General features: G+C 45.6%; 1 protein-coding gene across 1 annotated transcript in view; it reads right to left on the bottom strand.

Annotated features, from left to right (window-relative positions):
• Nucleotides 1-3090: 3090 nt before the first annotated feature.
• Nucleotides 3091-25384, bottom strand: part of LOC137305428 (meiosis inhibitor protein 1-like) — a 195981-nt gene continuing 173687 nt past the window's right edge. Inside the window, exons 31-37 of the mRNA XM_067974254.1 lie at nucleotides 24435-24590; nucleotides 21915-21993; nucleotides 16180-16358; nucleotides 15218-15299; nucleotides 8598-8704; nucleotides 7174-7206; nucleotides 3091-3630 (exon numbers count right to left, since the gene is read on the bottom strand). Of these exons, the coding sequence (XP_067830355.1) occupies nucleotides 3091-3630; nucleotides 7174-7206; nucleotides 8598-8704; nucleotides 15218-15299; nucleotides 16180-16358; nucleotides 21915-21993; nucleotides 24435-24590 (1176 nt within the window). The remainder of the gene's footprint in view (nucleotides 3631-7173; nucleotides 7207-8597; nucleotides 8705-15217; nucleotides 15300-16179; nucleotides 16359-21914; nucleotides 21994-24434; nucleotides 24591-25384) is intronic.

Here is a 25384-nt window from a genome sequence, read left to right as displayed (position 1 = left end):
TCTGATTGGCAAAGGCAGCCTAGAAGATGAGTTCATAGAGTGCTTTCGGGACAGTTTCTTAGAGCAGCACGATCTAGAGCCAACCAGAGAGCAGGCTATTCTAGATCTGTAATGTGTAATGAGACAGGATTAATTAATGACCTCATTGTAAAGGAGCCTCTAGATAGCAGTGATCACAGTATGATTGAATTTCACATTCAGTTTGAGGGAGAGAAGAATAAGTCTAAGATTAGTGTTTTAAACTTAAATAAGGGCAATTATGTGGGCATGAAGACAAAGCTGGCTAAAGTGAACTGGGAAATCAGGTTAAGGGATAGGTCAGTAGAGATGCAGTGGCAATCATTTAATGACATATTTCATAACACTCAGCAAAGATACATTTCAGTGAGAAAGAAAGACTAGGGGAAGGACGTACCATCCTTGGCTAACTAAGGAAGTTAAAGATAGTATCAAATTGAAAGAAAAAGCATACAATTCCGCAAAGATTAGTGGCAGGTCAAAAGATTGGACAGAATATAAAAAACAGTAAGAATGACTAAAAGAATAATAAGGAGGGAGAAATTAGTGTACGAGAGAAAGCTAGCTAGAAATATAAAAACAGATAATAAGAGTTTCTACAGTATTTAAAAAGGAAAAGAGTAAGTAAAGTGAGTGTTGGTCCTCTAGAGAGTGAGTCTGGGGAATTAATAATGGAGAATAAGGAAATGGTGGATGAATTGAACAGATATTTGGCATCCGTTTTCACTGTAGAGGATACAAATAACATGCCAGAAACAATTGTGAATCAAGAGGTGAAAGGGAGGGAGGAACTTAAAACATTTACAATCACCAGGGAAACGGTTCTGAAAAAATTATCAGAACTTAAAGCTGACAAGACCCCAGGTCCTGACGGACTTCATCCTAGGGTCTTAAAAGAAGTGGCTGCAGAGATAGTAGATGCATTGGTATTAATTTTCCCAAATTCTCTAGATTCTGGAAGGGTCCCATCAGATTGGAAAACAGCAAATGTAACTCCTCTATTCAAGAAAGGAGGGAGAAAGAAAGCAGGAAGTTAACTACAGGCCAGTTAGCTTAACATCTGTCATAGGGAAAATGCTAGAATCTATTATTAAGGAGGTTATAGCAGGACACTTAGAAAATCTCAATGCAATCAGGCAGAGTCAACACGGCTTTGTGAAAAGGAAATTGTGTTTGACTAATTTATTAGAGTTCTTTGAGGAAGTAACAAGCAACGTGGATAAAGGGGATCCTGTGGATATGGTGTACTTGGATTTCCAGAAGGCATTTGACAAGGTGCCACATCAAAGGCTACTACACAAAATAAGAGCTCACAGTCTAGGGGGTAACATATTAGCATGGATAAAGGATTGGTTAGCTAACAGGAAACAGAGAATAGGCATAAATGGGTCATTTTCAGGTTGGCACGATGTAACGAGTGGAGTGCCACAAGGATCAGCGCTGGGGCCTCAACTATTTACAATATGTATCAATGACTTGGATGAAGGGACCAAATGTATGATTGCTAAATTTTCTGTTGACACAAGGGTAGGTAGGAAAGTAAGTTGTGAAGAGGACATAAGGAGTCTGCAAAGGGATATAGATACGTTAAGTGAGTGGGCAAAAATTTGGCAGATGGAGTATACTGTGGGAAAATGTGAACTTGTCCACTTTGGCAGGAGGAATAGAAAAGCAGTATATTATTTAAATGGAGAGAGATTGCAGAATTCTGAGGTACAGAAGGATCTGGGTGTTCTATTACATGAATCACAAAAAGTTAGTATGCAGGTACAGCAAGTGATTAGGAAGGCAAATGGAATGTTGTCATTTATTGCAAAGGGAATGGAATATAAAAGTAGAGATGTTTCACTACAGTTGTACAGAGCATTGGTGAGACCACATCCAGTATACTGTGTGCAGTTTTGGTCTCCTTATTTAAGAAAGGACATAATTGCTTTGGAGGTGGTTCAGAGAAGGTTCACTCGACTGATTCCTAGGATGAGGGGTTATCTTATGAGAAAAGGTTGGACAAGTTGGGCCTGTATACACTGGAGTTTAGAAGAATGAGAGGTGATCTTATTGAAACATATTAGATCCTGAGGGGACTTGAAGGGGTGGATGCTGAGAGGGTGTTGCCCCTTGTGGGAGACACTAGAACTAGGGGCCACAGTTTAAAAATAAGGGGTCTTTAAGACAGAGATGAGGAGAAATTTTTTCTCTCAGAGGGTCGTGAGTCTGTGGAACTCCCTTCCCTAGAAAGCGATGGAAGCAGGGTCATTGAATATTTTTAAGGCTGAGTTAGATAGACTCCTGATTAACAAGGGAGTCAAAGGTTATAGTAGGTAGATGGGAAAGTAGGGTTGAGGTCACAATCAGATCAGCCATGATCTTATCAAATGGCAGAGCAGGCTCGAGGGGCCGAATGGCCTACTCCTGCTCTTAATTCGTATGTTCGTACAAATGTTCGTAATAACTTCTGCAGTTTGCATCCAAAAACTGAATTCCCTCAGATGCTGAATGGCCTGCTGTGTAGTTCTGGCATATTTTGTTTTTATTTCTGGTTTTACTCGACGCAAGCTTGATGTAATCAGAAACTTAAAATGGGTACAAATGAGGCATAATTTTTGCATGATCAAGTGGGTTTAAAATAGGTTGTATCTAGCTGTCATCATGGTCATTGCAAATAGTGTTTGGAGGCTGTCAAACAAGTCACTAGATTTTACTTCACCTCTGGTGAACCTGAACTTAAGATTCAGATCTGGATTTAGTGTTAGACATCCAGGCAACATACTTAACTCTCAACAAACAGGACATGAGATGCGAGAGGACGAGATCAATTGACTCAACCTTACTAAGTACCTTCAACTGCATTTATCAAGAAAAGGGAGAGATATGAAGAGAAACAATTCAACATATTTGAGACATTGCAAAGCTGAAATAATTCTTGAGAGCCCTCCAGAAAACAACGAAAAACCAGTTGCACTGGGTCTTCCCTGTTTCCATGAGTTTCCACCTTGCTTTTTAAGTGGGTAACCTCTGTTTGCCTCATACGAGGCAAATAGTATTGGTCTGCAGAACCTGGGCTGGAACTCCCTATGCCAGGAATTCCTGTTCCACTGGCTCAGTCAGGACCTGGAGTATGTGTGGAGGCCAGTACACTGAGTGAGTTGAGGCATTCCGGCCTCCAGATGGATGAGTATGAGCCCCACCAGTGGGGTCCAGGTCAAGGAAGGTCTGGGTCCCCAAAGAAAAGGCAATTTTCAGCCGGATGGGCAGAAGGGTACTGGAGATGTGTCCATATTGGCACTTGTGTCTGTCTACCTCATGTAAATTGGGTGCCCTCTCACTGATCCTGCAAACTCCGGCAGGATCAGCACTGGAGAGCATTGGCAGGCACGATCCTGCTGTAACCAGTGCAATTGCATCTCGAGGAATTTCGGCTACCCCCTCCATTTTATAGGGGAGGTGGGAGAAGAGACAGCTGGCTGTTACAAAGATACCCATATTATCCATGTAGCAGTAGAATTTGTCTAAACGCCCCACTGCTGTACCACCTGGATATTCCTGTCGGCCGCTGGAGGGCTCCCACTTGCCGCCGGGAATGCTGCCAGGCGGAAGTCCCACACCGACATTCTAAGAGTGGAATCAGGAAATTCCAGCTCATAGAGTCAGAAAAAGTAATGGGGAAGAGGAATTGAGGATGGGCTGGCACCCCAGATTTGCTTGAGCTTCCAGTTGTTAATATCTGAAAGGAAGAAAATAGTGTTTTGTTGAAGCGTCAGATGAGATGGCGGATGATGTGGAACTGAGGAGCAGGACTGCTATGGTATAGATTGAGCCAATGCTGTTGAAAAGAGAGGTTGAGTGCATGCATGCGGTGGTGCTTGGGAGAGAGGGTGAATGGCATGAAGAGCTGTAGTCATAGGGGCACTGAATATCTCAAAAGTATCAGTGATTATAAGTGGATCTAAAAGAGAAGGGTGAAATTTCTGCTGCAATTCATATGGAGTGAGTTGGAGCAGTGGAAGAGGGTGTTAGCAAATACATAGTCAGAAACAAGAAGGGAAGGAGATAACAATCAAGATGAACAGGATGAAAAAGACAAATGGACACTGATTCATAGAAGAGAATTGTTGAGATAGAAACATAGAAACAAAGAAAAATTTATGGCACAGAAGGAGGCCATTCGGCCCATCGAGTTTGTGCCGGTTGAAAAAAGAGTTACCCAGCCTAATCCCACTTTCCAGCACTTGGTCCGTAGCCTTGTAGGTTACGGCACTTCAAGTGCATATCCAAGTACTTTTTAAATGTGATGAGGGTTTCTGCCTCTACCACCCTTTCAGATAGTGAGTTCCAGACCCCTACCACCCTCCAGGTGAAATTTTTTTCCCTCAGCTCCCCTCTAACACTTCTACCAATTACTTTAAATCTATGCCCCCGGTTATTGATCAGTCTGCTTAGGGAAATAGGTCCTTCATATCCAATCTATCTAGGCCACTCATAATTTTATACACCTCAATTAAATCTCCCCTCAGCCTCCTCTATTCTAAAGATAACTGCCCCAGCCTATCCAATCTTTCCTCAGAGCTAAAACTCTCCAGTCCTGGCAACATCCTCGTAAATGTCCTCTGTACCCTCTCTAGTGCAATCACACCTTTCCTGTAATGTGGTGACCAGAACTGTACACAGTACTCAAGCAGTGGCCTAACTAGTGTTTTATACAGTTCTAGCATAACCTCCCTGCTCTTATATTCTATGTAAGGAATCTTACAACACCAGGTTATAGTCCAACTGTTTTATTTGAAAATCACAAGCTTTCGGAGGCTTTCTCCTTCGTCAGGTGAGCGAGTGTGACCTGACGAAGGAGAAAGCCTCTGAAAGCTTGTGATTTTCAAATAAAACAGTTGGACTATAACCTGGTGTTGTAAGATTCCTTACATTTGTCAACCCCAGTCCATCACCGGCATCTCCACATCATGGCTTATATTCTATGCCTTGGCTAATAAAGGAAAGTATCCCGTATGCCTTCTTAACCACCTTATCTATCTATCCTGCTACCTTCAGGGATCTGTGGACACGCACTCCAAGGTCCCTCTCTTCCTCTACGCCTCTCAGTTTCCTCCCATTTATTGTGTGTTCCCTTGCCTTGTTTGACTTCCACAAATGCATTACCTCACACTTCTCCGGATTGAATTCCATTTGCCACTTTTCTGCCACCTGACCAGTCCATTGATATCTTCCTGCAGTCTACAGCTTTCCTTCTCACTATCAACCACATGGCCAATTTTTGTATCATCTGCAAATTTCTTAATCATGCCGCCTACATTTAAGTCTATATCATTAATATATACCACAAAAAGCAAGGGACCTAGTACTGAGCCCTGCTGAACCCCACTGGAAACAGCCTTCCAGTCACAAAAACCCCCGTCGTCCATTACCCTTTGCTTCCTGCCACTGAGCCAATTTTGGATCCAATTTGCCACTTTCACTTGGATCCCATGGGCTTTTACTTTTTTGACCATTCTGCCATGTGGGACCTTGTCAAAAGCCTTGCTAAAATCAATGTAGACTACATCAAACGCCCTACCCTCATCGACCCTCCTTGTTACCTCCTCAAAAAATTCAATCAAGTTAGTCAGAGATGAAGATTGAAATCACAGAGGATGAGAAATCGGACGTTGCAAAAGCTGACGGAGGAAAGGAGTGAAGATATCTCGCTGAGAAACTTGGGGTGGGGCTTGGGTGGATGGTAGCAAACAAGGATTTTAAAAGAGAGGTGAGAGGGGTGTAACATGGTGAGGTGCTCAAAAGAGGAGAAAGTGCCAGAGGAGTAAGGGGATAGACCAAAATGAGATTTGGTGATAAGGGCCACACCGCCACCGCGGTGGAAGATATATCCAGACGGAGAGGTTTCAGTAAGGGTCAAAGTATCACCGCCCATGAGCCAAGTTTCCATCAAGGCCATGATGTCAATGCAATCATCCACAATAAGTTCATGGATGGCAAAGGCCATGTTCTCAAGTTAATGGACATTCTAGTGGGAAATGCAGAGAGGGGAGGTGATTGTAGATCCGTTGACAGATTCCACGGAGAGATGAGCCGGATGGGAAGGAGGTTCGCAAAGTTAGCCCCAGCGGGTGTGCTCGGTGGGAAAGTCGGCGATAACTAGGAACTCATCAAACTTCTGTTTGAACACTTCGAGCCAACCTGTACTCAATGCACATGCTGGCAACTTGTTCTAGAGGTTGATGGCCCTCCTCAAAAAGAAAACCCTCCCGGCATCTAACCTAGTTCTATGCTTATGTAGATTATATGTAGGTTCCCTGATCCTCCCTAACCTATCTAACTCAAATAGTTTATCTACATGGACAGAGTCTAATCCTTTCATTATTTTAAAAAACTCAATCAAAACTCCTTGCAGTGTATGCTTTTCTAAAGTAAAACGAGCCAGCTTTCCAAACCTATTGTGGTAACTTGGGACTTTAAGCGAGCTTTCAGTATGGTAACCCTCCTCTGAACGTTTTCCAGGGCCGCTGTATCACGTTTCATGGGAGAGTACCAAAACTGCACACAGTATTCTAGATGAGGCCTAAAAGGGTCTTACGCAACTGCTCTCTCTATTGGGCTAATCTAATCAGCTAACTGTCTTAGGAGGATGTGACAATGTAGCCCAGGGCCTGTATAGCGGCATTCTGAGCATTCATGAGAAATGTAAAGACTGGTATTCCAGCCTTTGCTTTGAGGGGCCGTACTGCAGATGTCCCTGAGAAACCATGCACTCCCAGGCAGACTGCAGAGATTCAGTGTGGACTCCTCCGGGAACCCAGCAGGAGTGTAGATATCTGCGTGGGAAACCAGGAAGTTAAGTGAGTGCGTCGCATTTTGCAATTGCAACTCAATTGAAGGTATTTGTGCTTCCACGTTTCCCAGGCAGCCAGATTGATAGGCTGCCTGACTATTGGGAGGGAAAGGAACCGCAAAACGGAGAGGAGGGAGGGAGGGAGAGATCATGGGACGTGGATGACATGAAGAAGATCGGGGGAGGGGTCCAACTTTGGAGGGGGGGTGCGGGGGCGGACAATCGCGGGGGTCCTGTCGCGCCAGGTGAGCTTGTTGGGCCTGGATGAAGCACTCCTGCTCACGCTGGCCAACAAGCCGTCCAATAAAGGCACTCACCTCATGGATCCAGCCCTTCCCGCCTGCTTTCACCTGACGTGAATCAGAACAGGTGGGAAACCCGAACAGATAAGGTTAAATTCGTTTTACATTTCCAATACACAAAAAATTAAGTGCCTCAACTATCACAATGAGGTACATTGCCCCATTAAGTATCGGCCCGCTAGCTTTAAGTGGGGACAGGACTTCTGGGTTTCTGATGCGCGTGTGCATCCTAACGCATTTGAGTTAAACCCGGAAGTGGAGACACTGCAGCCGGGATGCGGTCCCACTGAAGAATTCAACTGTTTTTACTACCCCCAGCCCACCCATTCTTGGGGATTAAAATTACCCCCAGTGTGTCATGCTATGAAAGGAACACCCATCCTCAGGTGTGATATCATTACTACATTACAACAGTGACTTCATTTAAAAAATTACTTAATTGGCTGTAAAGTGCTTTGGGGTGTCCGGAGGTCGTGAAAGACGCTATATAAATGCAAGTATTTCTTTCTTTCAAAACCGGGAGATAACAAGAATAATGAAGAAAAGTAGTGGTGTGGAGAAAAAATAACAAAAATGCAACAAAGGAAACATGAAAACCTAAAAAATACAAAAGAAAAATTCTTCACAAACCTACCTTCTCCTTTAAGATGCCTGCTTCAGTAGGCAAGCTCCCAGTTTTTATAGCTGAGGCTCACCAAACTCAAAAAACTCAGTGGCTAAAACGTTAAAAAATATATTTTAATATTTAAATGAGGCTGTGCATGCTGGTAGCGCTGCCTCATTATTTGGTCTGAAACTGTGCCCAAACAAAAACAGGTGCAAACATTTTACAAGCTCCTATTGCAATGGTCACTACACAGCAAAGGACAATTAATCCTTAGTACAGTGGATCTGCTGCACGTTCCCATTATCGTGCATAGGTACTAATCCTATGACAAGAAACTCTTACTTTTTGGAATTATACTTCATAGTTTTGTATTAAGTCTCCTTCATGTCTTGATAGAGCCTGATCATGTATCAGTTTCAGTTGTCATGTTGCACCTGAAACCAGTTGCTATGTTTCATCCAGTGAATTTCACATCAATAATTTTTGATCAACTGTCATCACTGGTTGCACATCAAGGTTACTGGTATTTATTAAAGTGCTCAATTTAAATGAGAACACATAACTAGCTCACAGGTCTGAATTACCTGCCTGTACAAAAGTTTTTCACTAATAGCCTTCATCAGGGCATTAACAAGCAAAAGATGTTTTTGACTAATTTTTATCAACATATTTTCTAGTAAAACAGAAGAAAAATTTTCTACCGGTCTTGGTCACCAGTTTACTCACACCTTTTTCATAAAAACGAACTCAAAGTAAGCATTAAACAGGAATATTTCATAATCAGGTATTCATTTAAGTGGAATCTGCTGTAACTCATGTTGATGTTCCTTACCAAAACAAAAAGTCTGAGGAGTCCAGAATTGAGAAGGCAGTTCTCTGCAGAATTCACCAATGTGAAAAGAAGGAATCGACTCCAGGGCTGTGACACCACATGGCAAACTAAACAAACAGCATATTGTTCAATGTACTCAAAGTAGCTCTTCGACATAACACTCTCTTTTATATAGTACACATTAAGTCAACATTCAATATAGTTCAGTCAGATGCTTGGCTTGTTTCTCTACTGAATGGTTACTGGACCTCTGTGTTAACTCCCCTATATACACTATGCGTTGTAATGTTATACACTAACTTTTCGTTGAGTGCCACAGACCCAACTGTATTGCTCAATCACCAGCTCCTGAATTTCCAAGCTGTTTTCAGTATAGAATTGGGTCATTACCGTCTTATGCCAACAAACTGGGGCGGAAGCTGTTTCTGCTGATTTTCCATCCCAAAATCAGTCCCCCAAATTCTCCTGCATTTCTTAGCCTTCCTGAGTCCTAAGTGAGCTCATTACAATATATGATAATGGTAATGAGGGCCAGTGGCAATGCAGCCCACTTCTTGGTTTTATGCTCACAATGCACAAGAGATGTTAAAATGAGAAATATAAGGTGCAGCTGCTGTCAAGATCAGTTGAGAGAAGCAGAAGTGAGGCGTTTTTGAAGGCTTCTCAGGAGCAGATATAACACTCCTTATTGGCATACCATTATAATGCAGGGGAAGGAAGAGAAGGAACAGCAGAAGATGAAGGAAAGGAGAATGAAGCAGCACCCCATCAGATAGTACACACTCAAAAGAATACACAGGTCCTATGAGGATCTTAATAAGGACATATGTATTAGAACAGTGTGCTTCAACAAAGAGGCAACAGGGAAGATCTGCCATCTATTCAACGAGGACCTGCAGCCACAATCATCTGCCTGCACTACTCTCTCTGTGGCTATGAAAACGATGGTGCACTCAACTTTTATGGCACAGAGACATTTCAGGCAGTCACAGGGGATCTCTGAAACATTAGGCAGGTTGTAGTACAGGCATGCATTCATCAGGTAACTGACTCACTTTACAGGAGATTTGGAGAATTCATCATCTTTGGCATAACAGCAAGGTAGCAGTAGGTTAGGACCATCTAGTTTTATGGGGTTGTTGGCTTTTCCCATGTAGAGGGTACAATATACTCTCCTGCTACCATCCCAGGCTTGAATCCTCCTTAAATAAGCAGACAGCTACTCTCTGTGCCTGGCATATTCTGAAGTATACTGGAATAGTATACTTTATGTACTAACTGGGTACGGTAGCATAGTGATTATGACACTGGACTAGTAATCCAGAGGCCTGGAGTTATGAGTTCAAATCCTGCCATGGCAACTGGGGAAATTTAAATTCAATTAAATAAAATCTGGAATTAAAAAAGTTAGTATCAGTAATGGTGGCTATGAAACTACTGGATTGTTGTAAAAACCCATCTGGTTCACTAATGTCCTTTAGGAACTACTCCAGACCCATAGCAAAGTGGTTGATTCTTAATTGCCCGCTGAAATGGCCTAGCAAGCCAGCTAGTTGTGCAATCTCGCTTTAAAAAAAGTCATAAGAATAAATCGGACGGACCACTAGGCACCGGACTCGACAAAGGCAAACCAAGCCCAGTCAACCCTGTAAAGTCCTCCTCACTAACATCTGGGGACTTGTGCCAAAATTGGGAGAGCTGTTGCACAGACGAGTCAAGCAGCAGCCTGACGTAGCCATACTCACAGAATCATACCTTTCAGCCAATGTCCCAGACTCTTCCATCACCATCCCTGGGTATGTCCTGTCCCACCGGCAGGACAGACCGACCAGAGGTGGTGGTACAGTGATATACAGTCAGGAGGGAGTGGCCCTGGGAGTCCTCAACATTGACGACAGACCCCATGAAATCTCATGGCATCAGGTCAGACATTACCACCTACCGTCCTCCTCCATGTTGAGAAGCACTGAGGGTAGCAAGGGCACAGAATGTACTCTGGGTGGGGGTACTTCAATGTCCATCACCAAGAGTGGCTCGGTAGCATCACTACTGGCTGAGTCCTGAAGGACACGGCTGCCAGACTGGGCCTGCGGCAGTTGGTGAGCGAACCAACAAGAGGGGAAAAACCTACTTGTCATCACCAATTTACCTGTTGCAGATGCATCTGCCCATGACAGTATTGGTAGGAGTGACCACTGCACAGTCCCCGTGGAGATGAAGTCCCGTCTTGGCAGAGGATACCATCCAATGTGTTGTGTGGCACTATCACTGTGCTAAATGGGATAGATTCAGAACAGATCTCGCAGCTCAAAACTGGGCATCCATGAGGTGCTGTGGGCCATCAGCAGCAGCAGAATTGTATTCCAGCACAATCTGTAACTTCATGGCCCAGCATATTCCTCACTCTACCATTACCAACAAGCCAGGGGATCAACCCTGGTTCAATTAGGAGTGTAGAAGAGACATGCCAGAAGCAGCACCAGGCGTACCTAAAAATGAGGTGCCAACCTGGTGAAGCTACAACTCAGGACTACATGCATGCCAAACAGCGGAAGCAACATGCTATAGACAGAGCTAAGCGATTCCACAACCAACGGATACGATCAAAGCTCTGCAGTCCTGCCACAGCCAATCGTGAATGGTGGTGGACAATTAAACAACAAACGGGAGGAGGAGGCTCTGTAAACATCCCCATCCTCAATGATGGCAGAGTCCAGCACGTGAGTGCAAAAGACAAGGCTGAAGCGTTTGCAACCATCTAAAGCCAGAAGTGCCGAGTGTAAGATCCATCTCGGCCTCTTCCTGACATCCCCACCATCACAGAAGCCAGTCTTCAGCCAATTCGATTCACTGCACGTGATATCAAGAAACGGCTGAGTGCACTGGATACAGCAAAGGCTATGGACCCCGACAAGATCCTGGCTGTAGTGCTGAAGAGCTGTGCTCCAGAACTAGCTGCGCCTCTAGCCAAACTGTTCCAGTACAGCTACAACTCTGGCATCTACCCGACAATGTGCAAAATTGTCCAGGTATGTCCTGTCCACAAAAAGCAGGACAAATACAATCCGGCCAATTACCGAATCTGTCTACTCTCAATCATCAGCAAGTGATGGAAGGTGTTGTCGACAGCGCTATCAAGCGGCACTTACTCACCAATAACCTGCTCACCAATGCTCAGTTTGGGTTCCGCCAGGACCACTCGGCTCCAGACCTCATTGCAGCCTTGGTCCAAACATGGACAAAAGAGCTGAATTCCAGAGGTGAGGTGAGAGTAACTGCCCTTGACATCAAAGCAGCATTTGACCGAGTGTGGCACCAAGGAGCCCTAGTAAATTTGAAGTCAATGGGAATCAGGGAGAAAACTCTCCAGTGGCTGGAGTCATGCCTAGCACAAAGGAAGATGGTAGTGGTTGTTGGAGGTCAATCACCTCAGCCCCAGGACATTGCTGCAGGAGTTCAGAGGGCAGTGTCCTAGGTCCAACCATCTTCAGCTGCTTCATCAATGACCTTCCCTCCATCATAAGGTCAGAAATGGGGATGTTTGCTGATGATTGCACAGTGTTCAGTTCCATTTGCAACCCCTCAGATAATGAAGCAGTCCGAGCCCGCATGCAGCAAGACCTGGACAACATCCAGGCTTGGGCTGATAAGTGGCAAGTAACATTCGCACCAGACAAGTGCCAGGCAATGACCATCTCTGACGAGAGAGAGTCTAACCACCTCCCCATGACATTCAACGGCATTACCATCGCCGAATTCCCCACCATCAACATCCTGGCGGTCACCATTGACCAGAAACTTAACTGGACCAGCCACATAAATACTGTGGCTACAAGAGCAGGTCAGATCTGGGTATTCTACAGCGAGTGACTCACCTCTTGACTCCCCAAAGCCTTTCCACCATCTACAAGGCACAAGTCAGGAGTGTGATGGAATACTCTCCACTTGCCTGGATGAGTGCAGCTCCAACAACACTCAGGAAGCTCCACACCATCCAGAACAAAGCAGCCCGCTTGATTGGCACCCCATCCACCACCCTAAACATTCACTCCCTTCACCAACGCCGCACCGTGGCTGCAGTGTGTACCATCCACAGGATGCACTGCAGCAACTCGCCAAGGCTTCTTCGACAGCACCTCCAAAACCCGTGACCTTTACCACCTAGAAGGACAAGGGCAGCAGGCACATGGGAACAACACCACCTGCACGTTCCCCTCCAAGTCACACACCATCCCGACTTGGAAATATATTGCCGTTCCTTCATCGTCGCTGGGTCAAAATCCTGGAACTCCCTTCCTAACAGCACTGTGGGAGAACCTTCACCACACGGACTGCAGCGGTTCAAGAAGGCAGCTGACCATCACCTTCTCAAGGGCAACTAGGGATGGGCAATAAATGCTGGCCTTGCCAGCGACGCCCACATCCCATGAACGAATAAAAAAAAGTGCACTTATTGGGAGCGAAGCTCACCAATCTCCTGCCTGCCCCGATCACAACATCCAACACTGCCTCCTTGGACTCTGCCAGGGGATCAACATTCACCACCTCTCTCCGTATTTCCCTCCAGAATGTCTGTTCACTCGTAAGGACCTTGCCATTTACCGCCTTATTGTGGATGATTGCACTGACTTCCTGACTTCAACTGAAACTTGGCTCATGGATGGCAACACCATAATGAAGCCTCCCTGCCTGACTATACCTTCCACCACCTGCGCCGCCCAAATTGCCATGGTGGGGGTGTGGTTCTTATCACCAAATCACATCTTGGGCCCCCTACTCCTCTGGTACCTTCTCCTCCTTTCAATACTCAGCTTATTCCACCCTCTTACCTCACCTTCTTAAACCCCACCCCAAGTTTCTCACTGAGATATTCTCCCTTCCTTTCCTCCCTCATCCTCTCCATCTTAGCTCCCCTTACCCTCCTTCCTCTAACTTCATTGCCCTCCTGACCTCCCTAAACCTTTCCCTTTATATAAACTCTCTTATCCATATTCATGGCCACCCTCTCGACTTTGCCATCTCACATGGCCTCTCCAATCCCATGGTCTCTATCATAGACAAGGTCATCTCTGACCAGTTCCCTATAACCCTCACCACCTACATCCCACTAACCCCCTTCCAACTGCACTTCCTTCTGTATCCGTCTGTGGAAAAAACTCTCCCCCAAATCACTGACAAATGCCCGTTCAAACTTCCATATGCCTATCCTTTGGCCCTCCATTTGCCAAGACACTTCTGCAGCCATGAGACTGCTCAATCACTACCTCACCTTCATCTTTAATGCTTTTGTTCACAGAAAAATCTTTCTCCCATTCCGGTAGTTTCCCTGGTATGGCCCCCATCTTCATTCCTTCACTCTAAGAAGCACAGGCGTGAGTTTATCTAGTGTGCAACTGGTTTAGCCATCCATCACCAGATCTGGCTGGACACATCAAGTGCTGTCAGGCCTTACTCTCTTCTGCCAAAACTGCACATTGCTCCAGGATCAACCTGGATAGCAATAATACCACTTGCTTCTTTTCTCTATTACCAATTGTCTCCTTAAACCCCTCTCCCCTTCCAACCTCACCTCCAACAAGTGTGAGGAATTATTGGAATTCTTTATCACTAAGATTGAGACCATTTGTTCAGCTGCCTCTGCTGCTTTCTGCTTCTCCTTGTCCATCAAAGCCAAACTTCCTCAAGACTCCTCCCTGCCCTAGCTCCAAAACCGTGTCTCCCTCTTGTTTCTCTCCTATCTCCCTTCATGCCCTTTCCAAGCTCATCTTGTCCATGCCACCCACCTCCTGCTTCCTTGACCCATTCCCACTAAACTGCTGACTACCAGATTTTCCATATATTTTCAGGCTGCCTGTGTCAGATACATGCTCATAACCTGTACACTTCAGAGGCTGAACATCATCTCTCACCAGGACATTGCATACTATCTACGGAATATAACTTCCCCTCTCCATTCAAGACTCAAAAGCATACAAAAAAAGCACCATGAATAAAAACAATATATAAACAGTAGGTTATTCAAAAGATAAGGTTCATTTTCAAACATCTCAGCAGCAGCCCACGGGTAAGTCCCGGGGAGAAGGACAACAGGAGGGGGGGGGGCAATTGCGGGCCGGCAGTAGCCCTTGGGACTGCTGTGAGACCAGGAAGTGGCAGGTGCTTACCAGGCCTCATCCACAACTATAAAACTCAGGGAAGCCCAATTAGGCAGAGGGGTCTTAAAACAGGTGATAGGCCCCTCATTAACAAATGCAAGGTCTCTAACACCTGTTTTAGGTATCAGCTGGAGATTCCTGAAAAATTGCCTGACCCAAATATTTCAGATGTCCTTCGGGCGGGGGACATAGCCCTGCAAAATTGTTACTTTTTGCCTCCGTTTTCTACCTGTAAAACAGGCACAACGAGGACCAATTTCTACCTCAGAAAGTCCTGGAAATACACATCAGGTGTGCCAACATCTAAAAGAGAAAAGACAAGTTAATTTAAGTACAGACCCTTTGTCAGGAAGTTTAATCTATCTTTTTTTCGGTTGCTGACACACCTGATGTATATTTCCAAGACTTTACGTTTCCATTTTATATTTTCAGCATTCATTGTTTTTCTTTATATTTTAACATTACCTGTGGCCTGGTCCCTAGAGTGTAAGTATTCCATCAATGCTTCCAGACAACTAGTTGCAGCACAGACAAGGAAGTCATCTCCCTGCAATTAAAGTTTCAGCATTTAACAGGACTGTCAATTGCAACCACCCTCCCATTAGTATAAATAACGGCTAAATTTCAGGTGTTGCATCTTTGGGACAAGAGGTGCGATTTTCGCTCAAAACGGTAAATGATGTTGATGGAGCTGCCTCACCGCCTGCCTGAAGCCAGCATCAGGAGGCCCAAACCATTGTCAAGTTCTGGTTTCATCAGCATAATTTGGATGAGCTGCTAAGCTGCATGAGTAGGCCAAGCCAGAAGTGAGAAGTAAATGGGAGGGAGGGAGATGATTTTCCACAGCGGGTTGCCTATTTTTCAGGTGAGAAACAGGTGGACAGCAGTTGAAAATCACCCCATGGTAACCTCTAGCGGTTATTCCACCCTGCTACTCCGAAACTATACAATAACACACCTCAGCTGATACCTCCATGCTTTCTAGAAATTTCTTCGATACACCAGCCACCACGTTTAGCAGGCAAACCGCACTCGCACGATCGCGCCCGCTGTAAGCGGTGGTGACTGTACTTGAATAAACAGGATACCAACAGACAATTCTCGCATAATCTGTGCAGAATTAGATTGTGAGTAGAATCACTAAGACATCATTTCTGAGGCACTGACTGCATAGACACAATGGCCTAGAATTTGGTCCACCTAGCATCCGTTTTTCGGGTGCTACTCAGATAAGGACCAAATATGGCAGGCAAGAAGCGTACGCACATTTCCAGACTGACATGCCCTAACTGCCATATTCGGCAACGTCAAACAAAAGGTGTCCTTTACCCACACCTAATTACATCCATACTAATTATTGGGACACAGATAGATACAAAGAGGATACTCTGGATTTTCAGGGTTTTTTTGTGTGGTACTATCTTTACCTGAACTAGAAAATTCTGCAGATGGGAAAAGAGTAGTAAGACCTGTTGGGAAGAGAGTGGATAAAGCACAGCATCCTTATCTTGTAGTGGACGATTCCTGGTGTAAGAGACGGTAACAGCAAGCAGCGGAGATATGAAGTTGTGTCTCAGAACCGTCTGCAAAAACTGAAGAATACATACTGGGGAAAAAGTCAATGATAGAGCTGAAAGGTTCACAAAACATTTTTAATAAATCATCAATATTTTTAACTTCAGGAGAAATCTGTGATCTTTTATTAGGTTAGTGATGCTCGTACCTGAATAGGAACTAATGTCCTTCACACAAAAAAAACACAAAGACGATTATACCCACCAGAACTTTCAACTTCAGCAGGGGCGTGAAATGAGCGATATCAGATCATCTGCCCATTACACACACTGCCAAATGGAAAGGAAAATCAAGCAGAGTGTATAATAGACAGCCAATCTGATATTGCCTATTTTACATCCCTCCCCCAGGTGTAAAATGGGTGATGTCGGATTTTAAGTTGAAAGTTCCGCCCACCATTTCCTATATTATTCAAAAAAGGAGATGAGACAAAAGAGCAGTGATATTAGGTGAGTTGAAGTCACAATGGATCTCTAAATGCTGTCGCTAAATAAGATGATATCATACACTTCCCTTTCTTTTTAAATGCTAGTGAATTTCTGTGGCATTACTCAGTTTTTCCCAATATATTTTTCATCTGGGAGCTAGGCTGTGTGACTGTGGATGGCATGATAGCCAAGTCCAATTCTGCTCTCACCCATCATCCACAGACACATTTTTGCCAACAGAAATCAATGGATAATGATCAAGTACAGGATCTCCCCCCCAGGAGTGCTAAAGCTAATTGTAGCACCCCAGTACCAACTTGCTGTAGTTCAGGACAAGTGTGGCCAATTTCTTCAATTCCTGGAAAACTAGTATCAGTAATGGTGGCCACGAAACTACCGGATTGTCGTAAAAACCCAACTGGTTCATTAAAGTCCTTCAGGGAAGGAAACCTTACGCGGTCTGGCCTATATGTGACTCCAGACCCACAGCAATGTGGTTGATTATTAACTGCCCTCTGAAATAGCCTAGCAAGCCATCAGTTGTATAATCTCACCACAGAAAGTCACAATAAGAATAAAACCGGACGGTCCATCCAGTATCGGATCACTAGGCACCGGACACGACAAAGGCAAGCCAAGCCCAGTCGACCCTGTAAAGTCCTCCTCACTAACATCTGGGGACTTGTGCCAAAATTGGGAGAGCTGTCCCACAGACTAGTCAAGCAACAGCCTGACATAGCCATACTCACAGAATCACACCTTTCAGCCAATATCCCAGACTCTTCCATCACCATCCCTGGGTATGTCCTGTCCCACCGGCAGGACAATCCCACCAGAAGTGGCGGTACAGTGGTATACAGTCAGGAGGGAGTGGCCCTGGGAGTCCTCAACATTGACTCCAGACCCCATGAAAACTCATGGCATCAGGTCAAACATGGGCAAGGAAACCTCCTGCTGATTACCACCTACTGCCCTCCCTCAGCTGATGAATCAGTCCTCCTCCATGTTGAGCACCACTTGGAGAAAGCACTGAGGGTAGCAAGGGCACAGTATGTTCTCTGGGTGGGGGACTTCAATGTCCATCACCAAGAGTGGCTCAGTAGCACCACTACTGACCGAGCTGGCCGAGTCCTGAAGGACATAGCTGCCAGATTGGGACTGTGGCAGGTGGTGAGCGAACCAACACGAGGGAAAAACCTACTTGACCTCGTCCTCACCAATCTACCTGTCGCAGATGCATCTGTCCATGACAGTATTGGTAGGAATGACCACCGCACTGTCCTTGTGGAGACAAAGTCCAGTCTTCACACGGAGGACACCATCCAACGTGTTGAGTGGCACTACCATCATGCTAAATGGGATAGATTGAGAACAGATCTAGCAGCTCAAAACTAGGCATCCATGAGGTGCTATGGGCCATCAGCAGCAGCAGAATTGTATTCCAGCACAATCTGTAACCTCATGGCCCAGCATATTCCTCACTCTACCGTTACCAACAAGCCGGGGGATCAACCATGGTTCAATGAGGAGTGTAGAAGAGCATACCAGGAGCAGCACCAGGTGTACCTAAAAATGAGGTGCCAATCTGGTGAAGCTACAACTCAGGACTACATGCATGCTAAACAGCAGAAGCAACATGCTATAGGCAGGGCTAAGCGATTCCACAATCAACGGATCAGATCAAAGCTCTGCAGTCCTGCCACATCCAGTTGCACATGGTGGTGGACAATTAAACAACTAACGGGAGGAAGAGGCTACATGAACATCCTCATCCTCAATGATGACAGAGTCCAGCACGTGAGTGCAAAAGACAAGGCTGAAGCGTTTGCAACCATCTACAGCCAGAAGTGTCGAGTGGATATCCATCTCGGCCTCCTCCCAATATCCCCATCATCACAGAAGCCAGTCTTCAGCCAATTCGATTCACTCCAAGTAATATCAAGAAACGGCTGATTGCACTGGATATAACAAAGGCTATGGGCCCCGACAATATCCTGACTGCAGTACTGAAGACTTGTGCTCCAGAACTAGCCACGCCTCTAGCCAAGCTGATCCAGTACAGCTACAACACTGGCATCTACCCGACAATGTGGAAAATTGCCCAGGTATGTCCTGCCACAAAAAGCAGGACAAATCCAATCCGGCCAATTACCAGATATGTCCACTCTCAATCATCAGCAAGTGATGGAAGGTGTTGTCGACAGCGCTATCAAGCGGCACTTAATCACCAATAACCTGCTCACCAATGCTCAATTTGGGTTCCGCCAGGACCACTAGGCTCCAGACCTCATTACAGCTTTGGTCCAAACATGGATAAAAGAGCTGAATTCCAGAGGAGCCCTAGTAAAATTGAAGTTAATGGGAAGCATGGGGAAAACTCTCCAGTGGCTGGAGTCATACCTAGCACAAAGGAAGATGGTAGTGGTTGTTGGAGGCCAATCATCAGCGTTTTATGCCCAGCTATCTTCAGCTGTTTCATCAATGACCTTCCCTCCATCATAAGGTCAGAAATGGGGATGTTTGCTGATGATTGCACAGTGTTCAGTTCCATTCGCAACCCCTCAGATAATGAAGCAGTCCGAGCCCGCATGCAGCAAGACCTGGACAACATCCAGGCTTGGGCTGAGAAATGGCAAGTAACATCTGCGCCAGACAAGTGCCAGGCAATGACCATCTCCAACAAGAGAGAGAGTCTAACCACCTCCCCTTGACATTCAACAGCATTAACATCGCCGAATCCCCCACTATCAACATCCTGGGGGTCACCATTGACCAGAAACTTAACTGGACCAGCCACATAAATACTGTGGCTACAAGAGCAGGTCAGATCTGGGTATTCTGCGGCAAGTGACTCACCTCCTGACTCCCCAAAGCCTTTCCACCATCTACAAGGCACAAGTCAGAAGTGTGATGGAATACTCTCCGCTTGCCTGGATGAGTGCAGCTCCAACAACACTCAAGAAGCTCCACACCATCCAGGACAAAGCAGCCCACTTAATTAGTACCCCATCCACCACCCTAAACATTCACTTCCTTCACCACCGGCGCACTGTGGCAGCAGTGTGTACCATCCACAGGATGCACTGCAGCAAGTCGACGGCTTCTTCGACAGCACCTCCCAAACCCACGACCTCTACCACCTAGAAGGATAAGGGCAGCAGGCACATGGGAACAACACCACCTGCACGTTCCCCTCCAAGTCACACACCATCCCGACTTGGAAATATATCGCCATTCCTTGATTGTCATTGGGTCAAAATCCTGGAACTCCCTACCTAACAGCACTGTGGGAGAACCTTCATCACACGGACTGCAGCGGTTCAAGAAGGCGACTCACCACCACCTTCTCAAGGGCAATTAGGGATGGGTAACAAATGCTGGCATTGCCAGCGACGCCCACATCCCATGAACGAATAAAAAAAGCTCTTCTCTGGTATTTAAATTGATCCCCTCCCCCGAGTAGCTGAACCATCATGAGTGTGACCTTCCTGTTGGCTGTTGCTTGTTTTTCAGCAAGTAATTGTGCTAGCAGGAGGTGGAAGCAGAATGAAGTGACACCAAGCGGTAAATTTAACGTCAAGGCGGGAAGGGAGTGTAGGGGAAACCCAGAAGATAAGTGGGATTGCGACCTTAATCAGGTCAATCAATTGCACTTCCAGGTTTTGCACCCAGCAGCCAGCCTGATTGACAGGCTGGCTGGCTGTCGGGCAGGCAGCTGGTGATCAGAGGGAGGGAGGGATCATGGGCCAGGGAGAAGAACAGCGGGGGGGGGGGGGGGGGCGGGACGTGGCGAGGAACAGCTCGGGGGGTTGAGGAACAGATTGGGGGGGGGGAGCAGAGGAACAGTTCGGAGGCAGAGAAACAGATCGGGGGGCAGAGAAACAGATCGGGGGCAGGGGAACGGATTGAGGGAACAGAAACAGATCGGGGGCTGAGGAACTGATTGGGGGGCCTGAGGAACAGATCGGGAGCAGAGGAACAAATCGGAGGGCTGAGGAACAGATCGGGGGGGGGGGGGGCAGGTGGCCAGGAAGAAGATCAGAGGTCGCTGGAGGTGGGTGAAGAGTCATAGGTAGGTGGGGGGTCCCCCATCGGGTGGGGTTTCCACTATTGGGTGGGGGGTGGTCAGCCAATCGGGGGCGTCCTGTTGGCCAAGTGAGCTTGTTGGGCCTGGATGAAGCACTCCTGCTCCTCCTGGACAATAAGCAGTGCAATAAAGACATTCACCTCATGGACCCTTCTCTCCTGCTTTCATGTGACGTGAATGGGAAACAATGGGAAACCCTGCTGGCTTTAAGTGGGGGCGGGACTTCCTGGTGTCTGCTCTCCACACGCACACAGACTAGCCTCGGTTAAACCCAGAAGCAGGCGTGTTGGAGCCAGGATGTGGTCCCGCTTTGAAAACAAAGTGTTTTTACTCCCCACCCGGCCCGAACCCACCTGTTCTTGGGGGTTAAAATTTGCCCTCAAGAGAGGTATGGTGGGAACCGGGAAACACTATCCTGTGAGGAGCTGCGAGCAGCAGAAAGCAGTGTGAAGCACAGCTCAGCAGCAAGAAACTTGTGAGTCAAACACACACAATGTAAAATAAATCCATGACGAGTACTGTATGGGTAAAGCCCATTTTTATTGATAATAATTTGAATAATCATTAAAATGTGAAGCTGAAATTAGGACAATGGAAGGGGACAACTGAAAACATAAGAAAAAGATTTATTGTGCAATGTGTGTTCAAAGCTAACAAGTATGTTAAATGAAAAAAAAATCAAAATTTTTGCTGGCATGGAGATTTTCAAACTTCCCTTCCTACTATGATTAATGAGGACTCTCCAGGAGTGGTTGCACTTTAAACAATAGACCTTCAAATTGATATGAGGGCCACTTCAGAGCTGTCAGACCTTGGGGAAACCATGTTTAGGACATTTAAGGCTATTTTACTTTGATAAGAGTGCCATGAACCCAATGTAGGAAGGCTGCTCGTCAGATACAATTTTTTTTGGTCTCTTCAAATTTGGAAGATTAGCCATCCCTAACTTAGTACTACGCCTCTCAGGGCATCGGGGAGCCTCTTCACTTTCTTTTAAATCAACTATACTTTACAATAACCATTTAACTCAACTACGCAACTCACAGTCATGAAAAAAACAGGGAAAGCCCACCTTGCAGCAGTGAGCTGTCCTTTCTGAAGCTGACGCAGTGGAGGACCTTACTCAAATTCACACCAACAGTCCTGTGAACCTGTATAATCCATAACCAACGGTGTAAATGACAATTTTAATAAGCAACAGAAAATAACTAAATGATATCCTGAAGCAAAAATAACAGCAACAACAAAGCAATACCCAAGGTAAGTTTTTGTGAGTTTTATACCAGTATCTCCTAGTTTATTAGCACAAAATATAAAAGCTGTAAAGTTTGCATTATTTTGTTTAAAAGTTCACAAATTGCTATCCCAGATGTTGGGATGATTGACACCATTAGCATGTCCCTGTACTTATTTTCAAACTGCTAATTTGCTTGAAATTACAAGTGTTAGTGAAGTGGATGTCGTGTGCATCCCCCGACCCCCGACTTTAGCACTTAACTAAAATAAGATTTTATTTCATTGATCTCCTAGTGGACAATCTCATTACATTTATCAACTAATGAAAAGAAACAAATGTAGATACCCATTGCTTTGAAAATGAGCACAGAAACAGGCTGCAAGAATTCCTCTATTCAAACTCAGGTGCTCCAGGTTGGGGGTTCAGCAATTACTAGTATTACTGTGGTACCTTCTTTGTAACTTTTTAATTTCTTATAAGATAAAATAATTTTATGGTCTAAAAATTCAGGAGTGCCCATTTATAAGCCGTTAGGGGGCGCAGGGTACATACCCTGCGCCAGAATGGGGAGGTCCGAGGAGCCCCAGATATTGGACCACGACCTCATTAATATTAAGCATGTGTGGCGGGAGGAGCTCTCCGACAAAGACTAAAGGAAGATCGGGCGTCTGCGAGCGCCACAGTGACCCTCAGGTTAAATGAGGCCGGGGTGGGGGGGGAAACGGAGGCCGGAGAGGGATTGATGACCGAGGGGGGAGCACTGTCTGCCTCAGGGCAAACCAATGTTGGAGCAAGGACCTCAAGTAGGCGTCAGGTCGCTTACTTGCGTATGCAAAGGAACTATGGCCTTGTTTCAGGTGCAGGTAAACGACACCTCTTACCCAATATTGCGGCAGTGTGTGCACGCTTCCTGCCCGCCCAATTTCTAGGCTATATAGCCATTTCAGCTGGAAGGAAAAAACTTCTAACTGCTATGTGATCTGCCAGAAAGTGAGCTTATTTAGCAAGATGCTCAAAACAGTTTTTCTCCTCCCCCGACAGCAACAAAAGTGTAACATCATTCTATCAAGGTGCCCTCCACCTACTGGTCCATTTCAAAACTGATGGCGTTTGCCAATTGTGTGTCTTGCTGATTCAAATCACAAGCAGTATTGAAATACACACATGTAAGTCAAAACTTTTGGGATAGGAGCAAAACAACTGTTTGTTTCCTGCCAGTCAACCAATTTTCTATCCATGCTGCTCCATTTCCTCTAATACCATACATCTGAATTATTCTAACAAGCCTCTTGAAAACCTTCTGAAAATCAATACACTACATCTACTGCATTCCCTTTAACTATCCACTCAGTTAATTTTTCAAAAACCTTTTAAATTTGCTAAGCATAACTTGCCTTAAACAAATCCATTCTGGCTGTCCTTGGTTAACCCATACATTTCTAAATGCTCACTAATCTTAACTGCAATCACTTGGTACCAGACACAAATTCTAACTAACCAGGAACTGTGATTGTTTTTCTGAGGCCTGTGAAGCAATTTTCACTACAGCTGTTTTCAAGGATTCATACTTGTGAAGAAACATATTGTACTGTATCTTGCATACATATTGTTATAGTACTGTAACAATTTACACTGGCCATGTTTACATGAAGACACAAGTGAGGGAGTAATCTGATTGCATTTCTTCTGTTGTTCACAATTTTTAGCACCCAAATCAAAGTACAGGTCCCACCTTCCCCAGAACCGGTCCCAATGTCCCAGGAATCTAAATCACTCCGTCTTACACCATCCCTGCAGCCACGCATTCATCTGGTCTATTCTCCTGTTCCTATACTCAATAGCACGTGGCACTGGTAGTAATCCTGAGATCACTACCTTTGCGGTCCTGCTTTTTAATTTTTCTCCTAACTCCTTAAATTCACTTTGCAGGACCTCATCCCTTTTTTTTACCTATGTCGTTGGTACCAAGATGGACCACGACTACTGGCTGTTCACCCTCCCCTCCAGAATGGCCTGCAACCGCTCCGTGACATCCTTGACCCTAGCACCAGGGAGGCAACATACCATCCTGGAGTCACGTTTGCGGCCGCAGAAACACCTATCTGTTCCCCTTACAATTGAATCCCCTATCAATATAGCCCTGCCACTCTTATTCCTCCCCTCCTGTGCAGCAGAGCCACCCGTGGTGCCACGAACTTGGCTCTTGCTGCTTTCCCCTGATAAGCCATCTCCCCCAACAGTATCCAAAGCGGTATATCTGTTTGAGAGGGAGATGGCCCCAGGGGACTCCTGCTCTACCTGCCTAGTCCTTTTACTCTGCCTGGCGGTCACCCTTTCTGCCTGCCTAATCTTTACCTGCGGTGTGACCACCTCACTGAACGTTCTATCCACAATAATCTCAGCATCGCAGATGCTCCACAGTGAATCCACCCCCAGCTCCAGCTCCGAAATGCGGTTAGCCAGTAGTAGCAGCTGGACATACTTCCTGCACACTTCCTGTAGTGTCCATGACTTCTCACATAGCGCAGGAGGAGCATATCACGGGTGCGAGCTCTGCTGCCATGACTTGCCTTAGATTAAGCTCGTAAGTTACTCCCTTAAGGAGTTTTCTCCTTTAAATTACTCATAATTTAGAGAATGTTAACTACACCAGGGACCTCGATTCACTAAAAAACGCTACTTGCTATAAGACCTGCAGACCTTCCCTTTCTTTTTACTTTAGTTACTGCACTTTAGAATAGTAGAAATACTCACCTGAACCTACTTACCAATCAGCTACCTCCCCTGCGCCGCGTCACTTTTTCACTGGTGACGTCACCTCTGGAACTCCGCCACTGGTCTTAGTTTATCCGCCTCCGATCTCGCTTAGCTCAACTCTCTAGCTCTCGGGCCCTCCTTTATCCACCTCCAACCTCGCTTAGCCGAGCAGGACCGGGACCGATGTCCTCGCGGGGGTGTTTGCTAGTGCTGTTGGGGAAGGTTTAAACTAGAATGGCAGGAGGATGGGAACCTGAGCAGGGAGACAGAGGAGGGGGAAACAAGGATAGAAACAAAAGACAGAAAGGGAAGAAGCAATAGTGGAAGGCAGAGAAAACAAGGTCGAAAAACAAATAGGGCCATAGTGCAAAATAAAACTAAGATGACTAGCAGTCTTAAAAGGACAAGTCTAAAGGCATTGTGTCTTAATGCTTGGATCACTCGCAATAACCTAGATGAATTAACAGCGCTGATAGATATTAACAGTTATGATATAGTTGCGATTACGGAGACATGGCTGCAGGGTGACCAAGGATGGGAACTGAACA

Source organism: Heptranchias perlo, chromosome 40 (genome assembly GCF_035084215.1).
Source record: "Heptranchias perlo isolate sHepPer1 chromosome 40, sHepPer1.hap1, whole genome shotgun sequence".
NCBI lineage: Eukaryota > Metazoa > Chordata > Chondrichthyes > Hexanchiformes > Hexanchidae > Heptranchias > Heptranchias perlo.
This window is presented reverse-complemented; position numbering and strand designations above follow the sequence as displayed.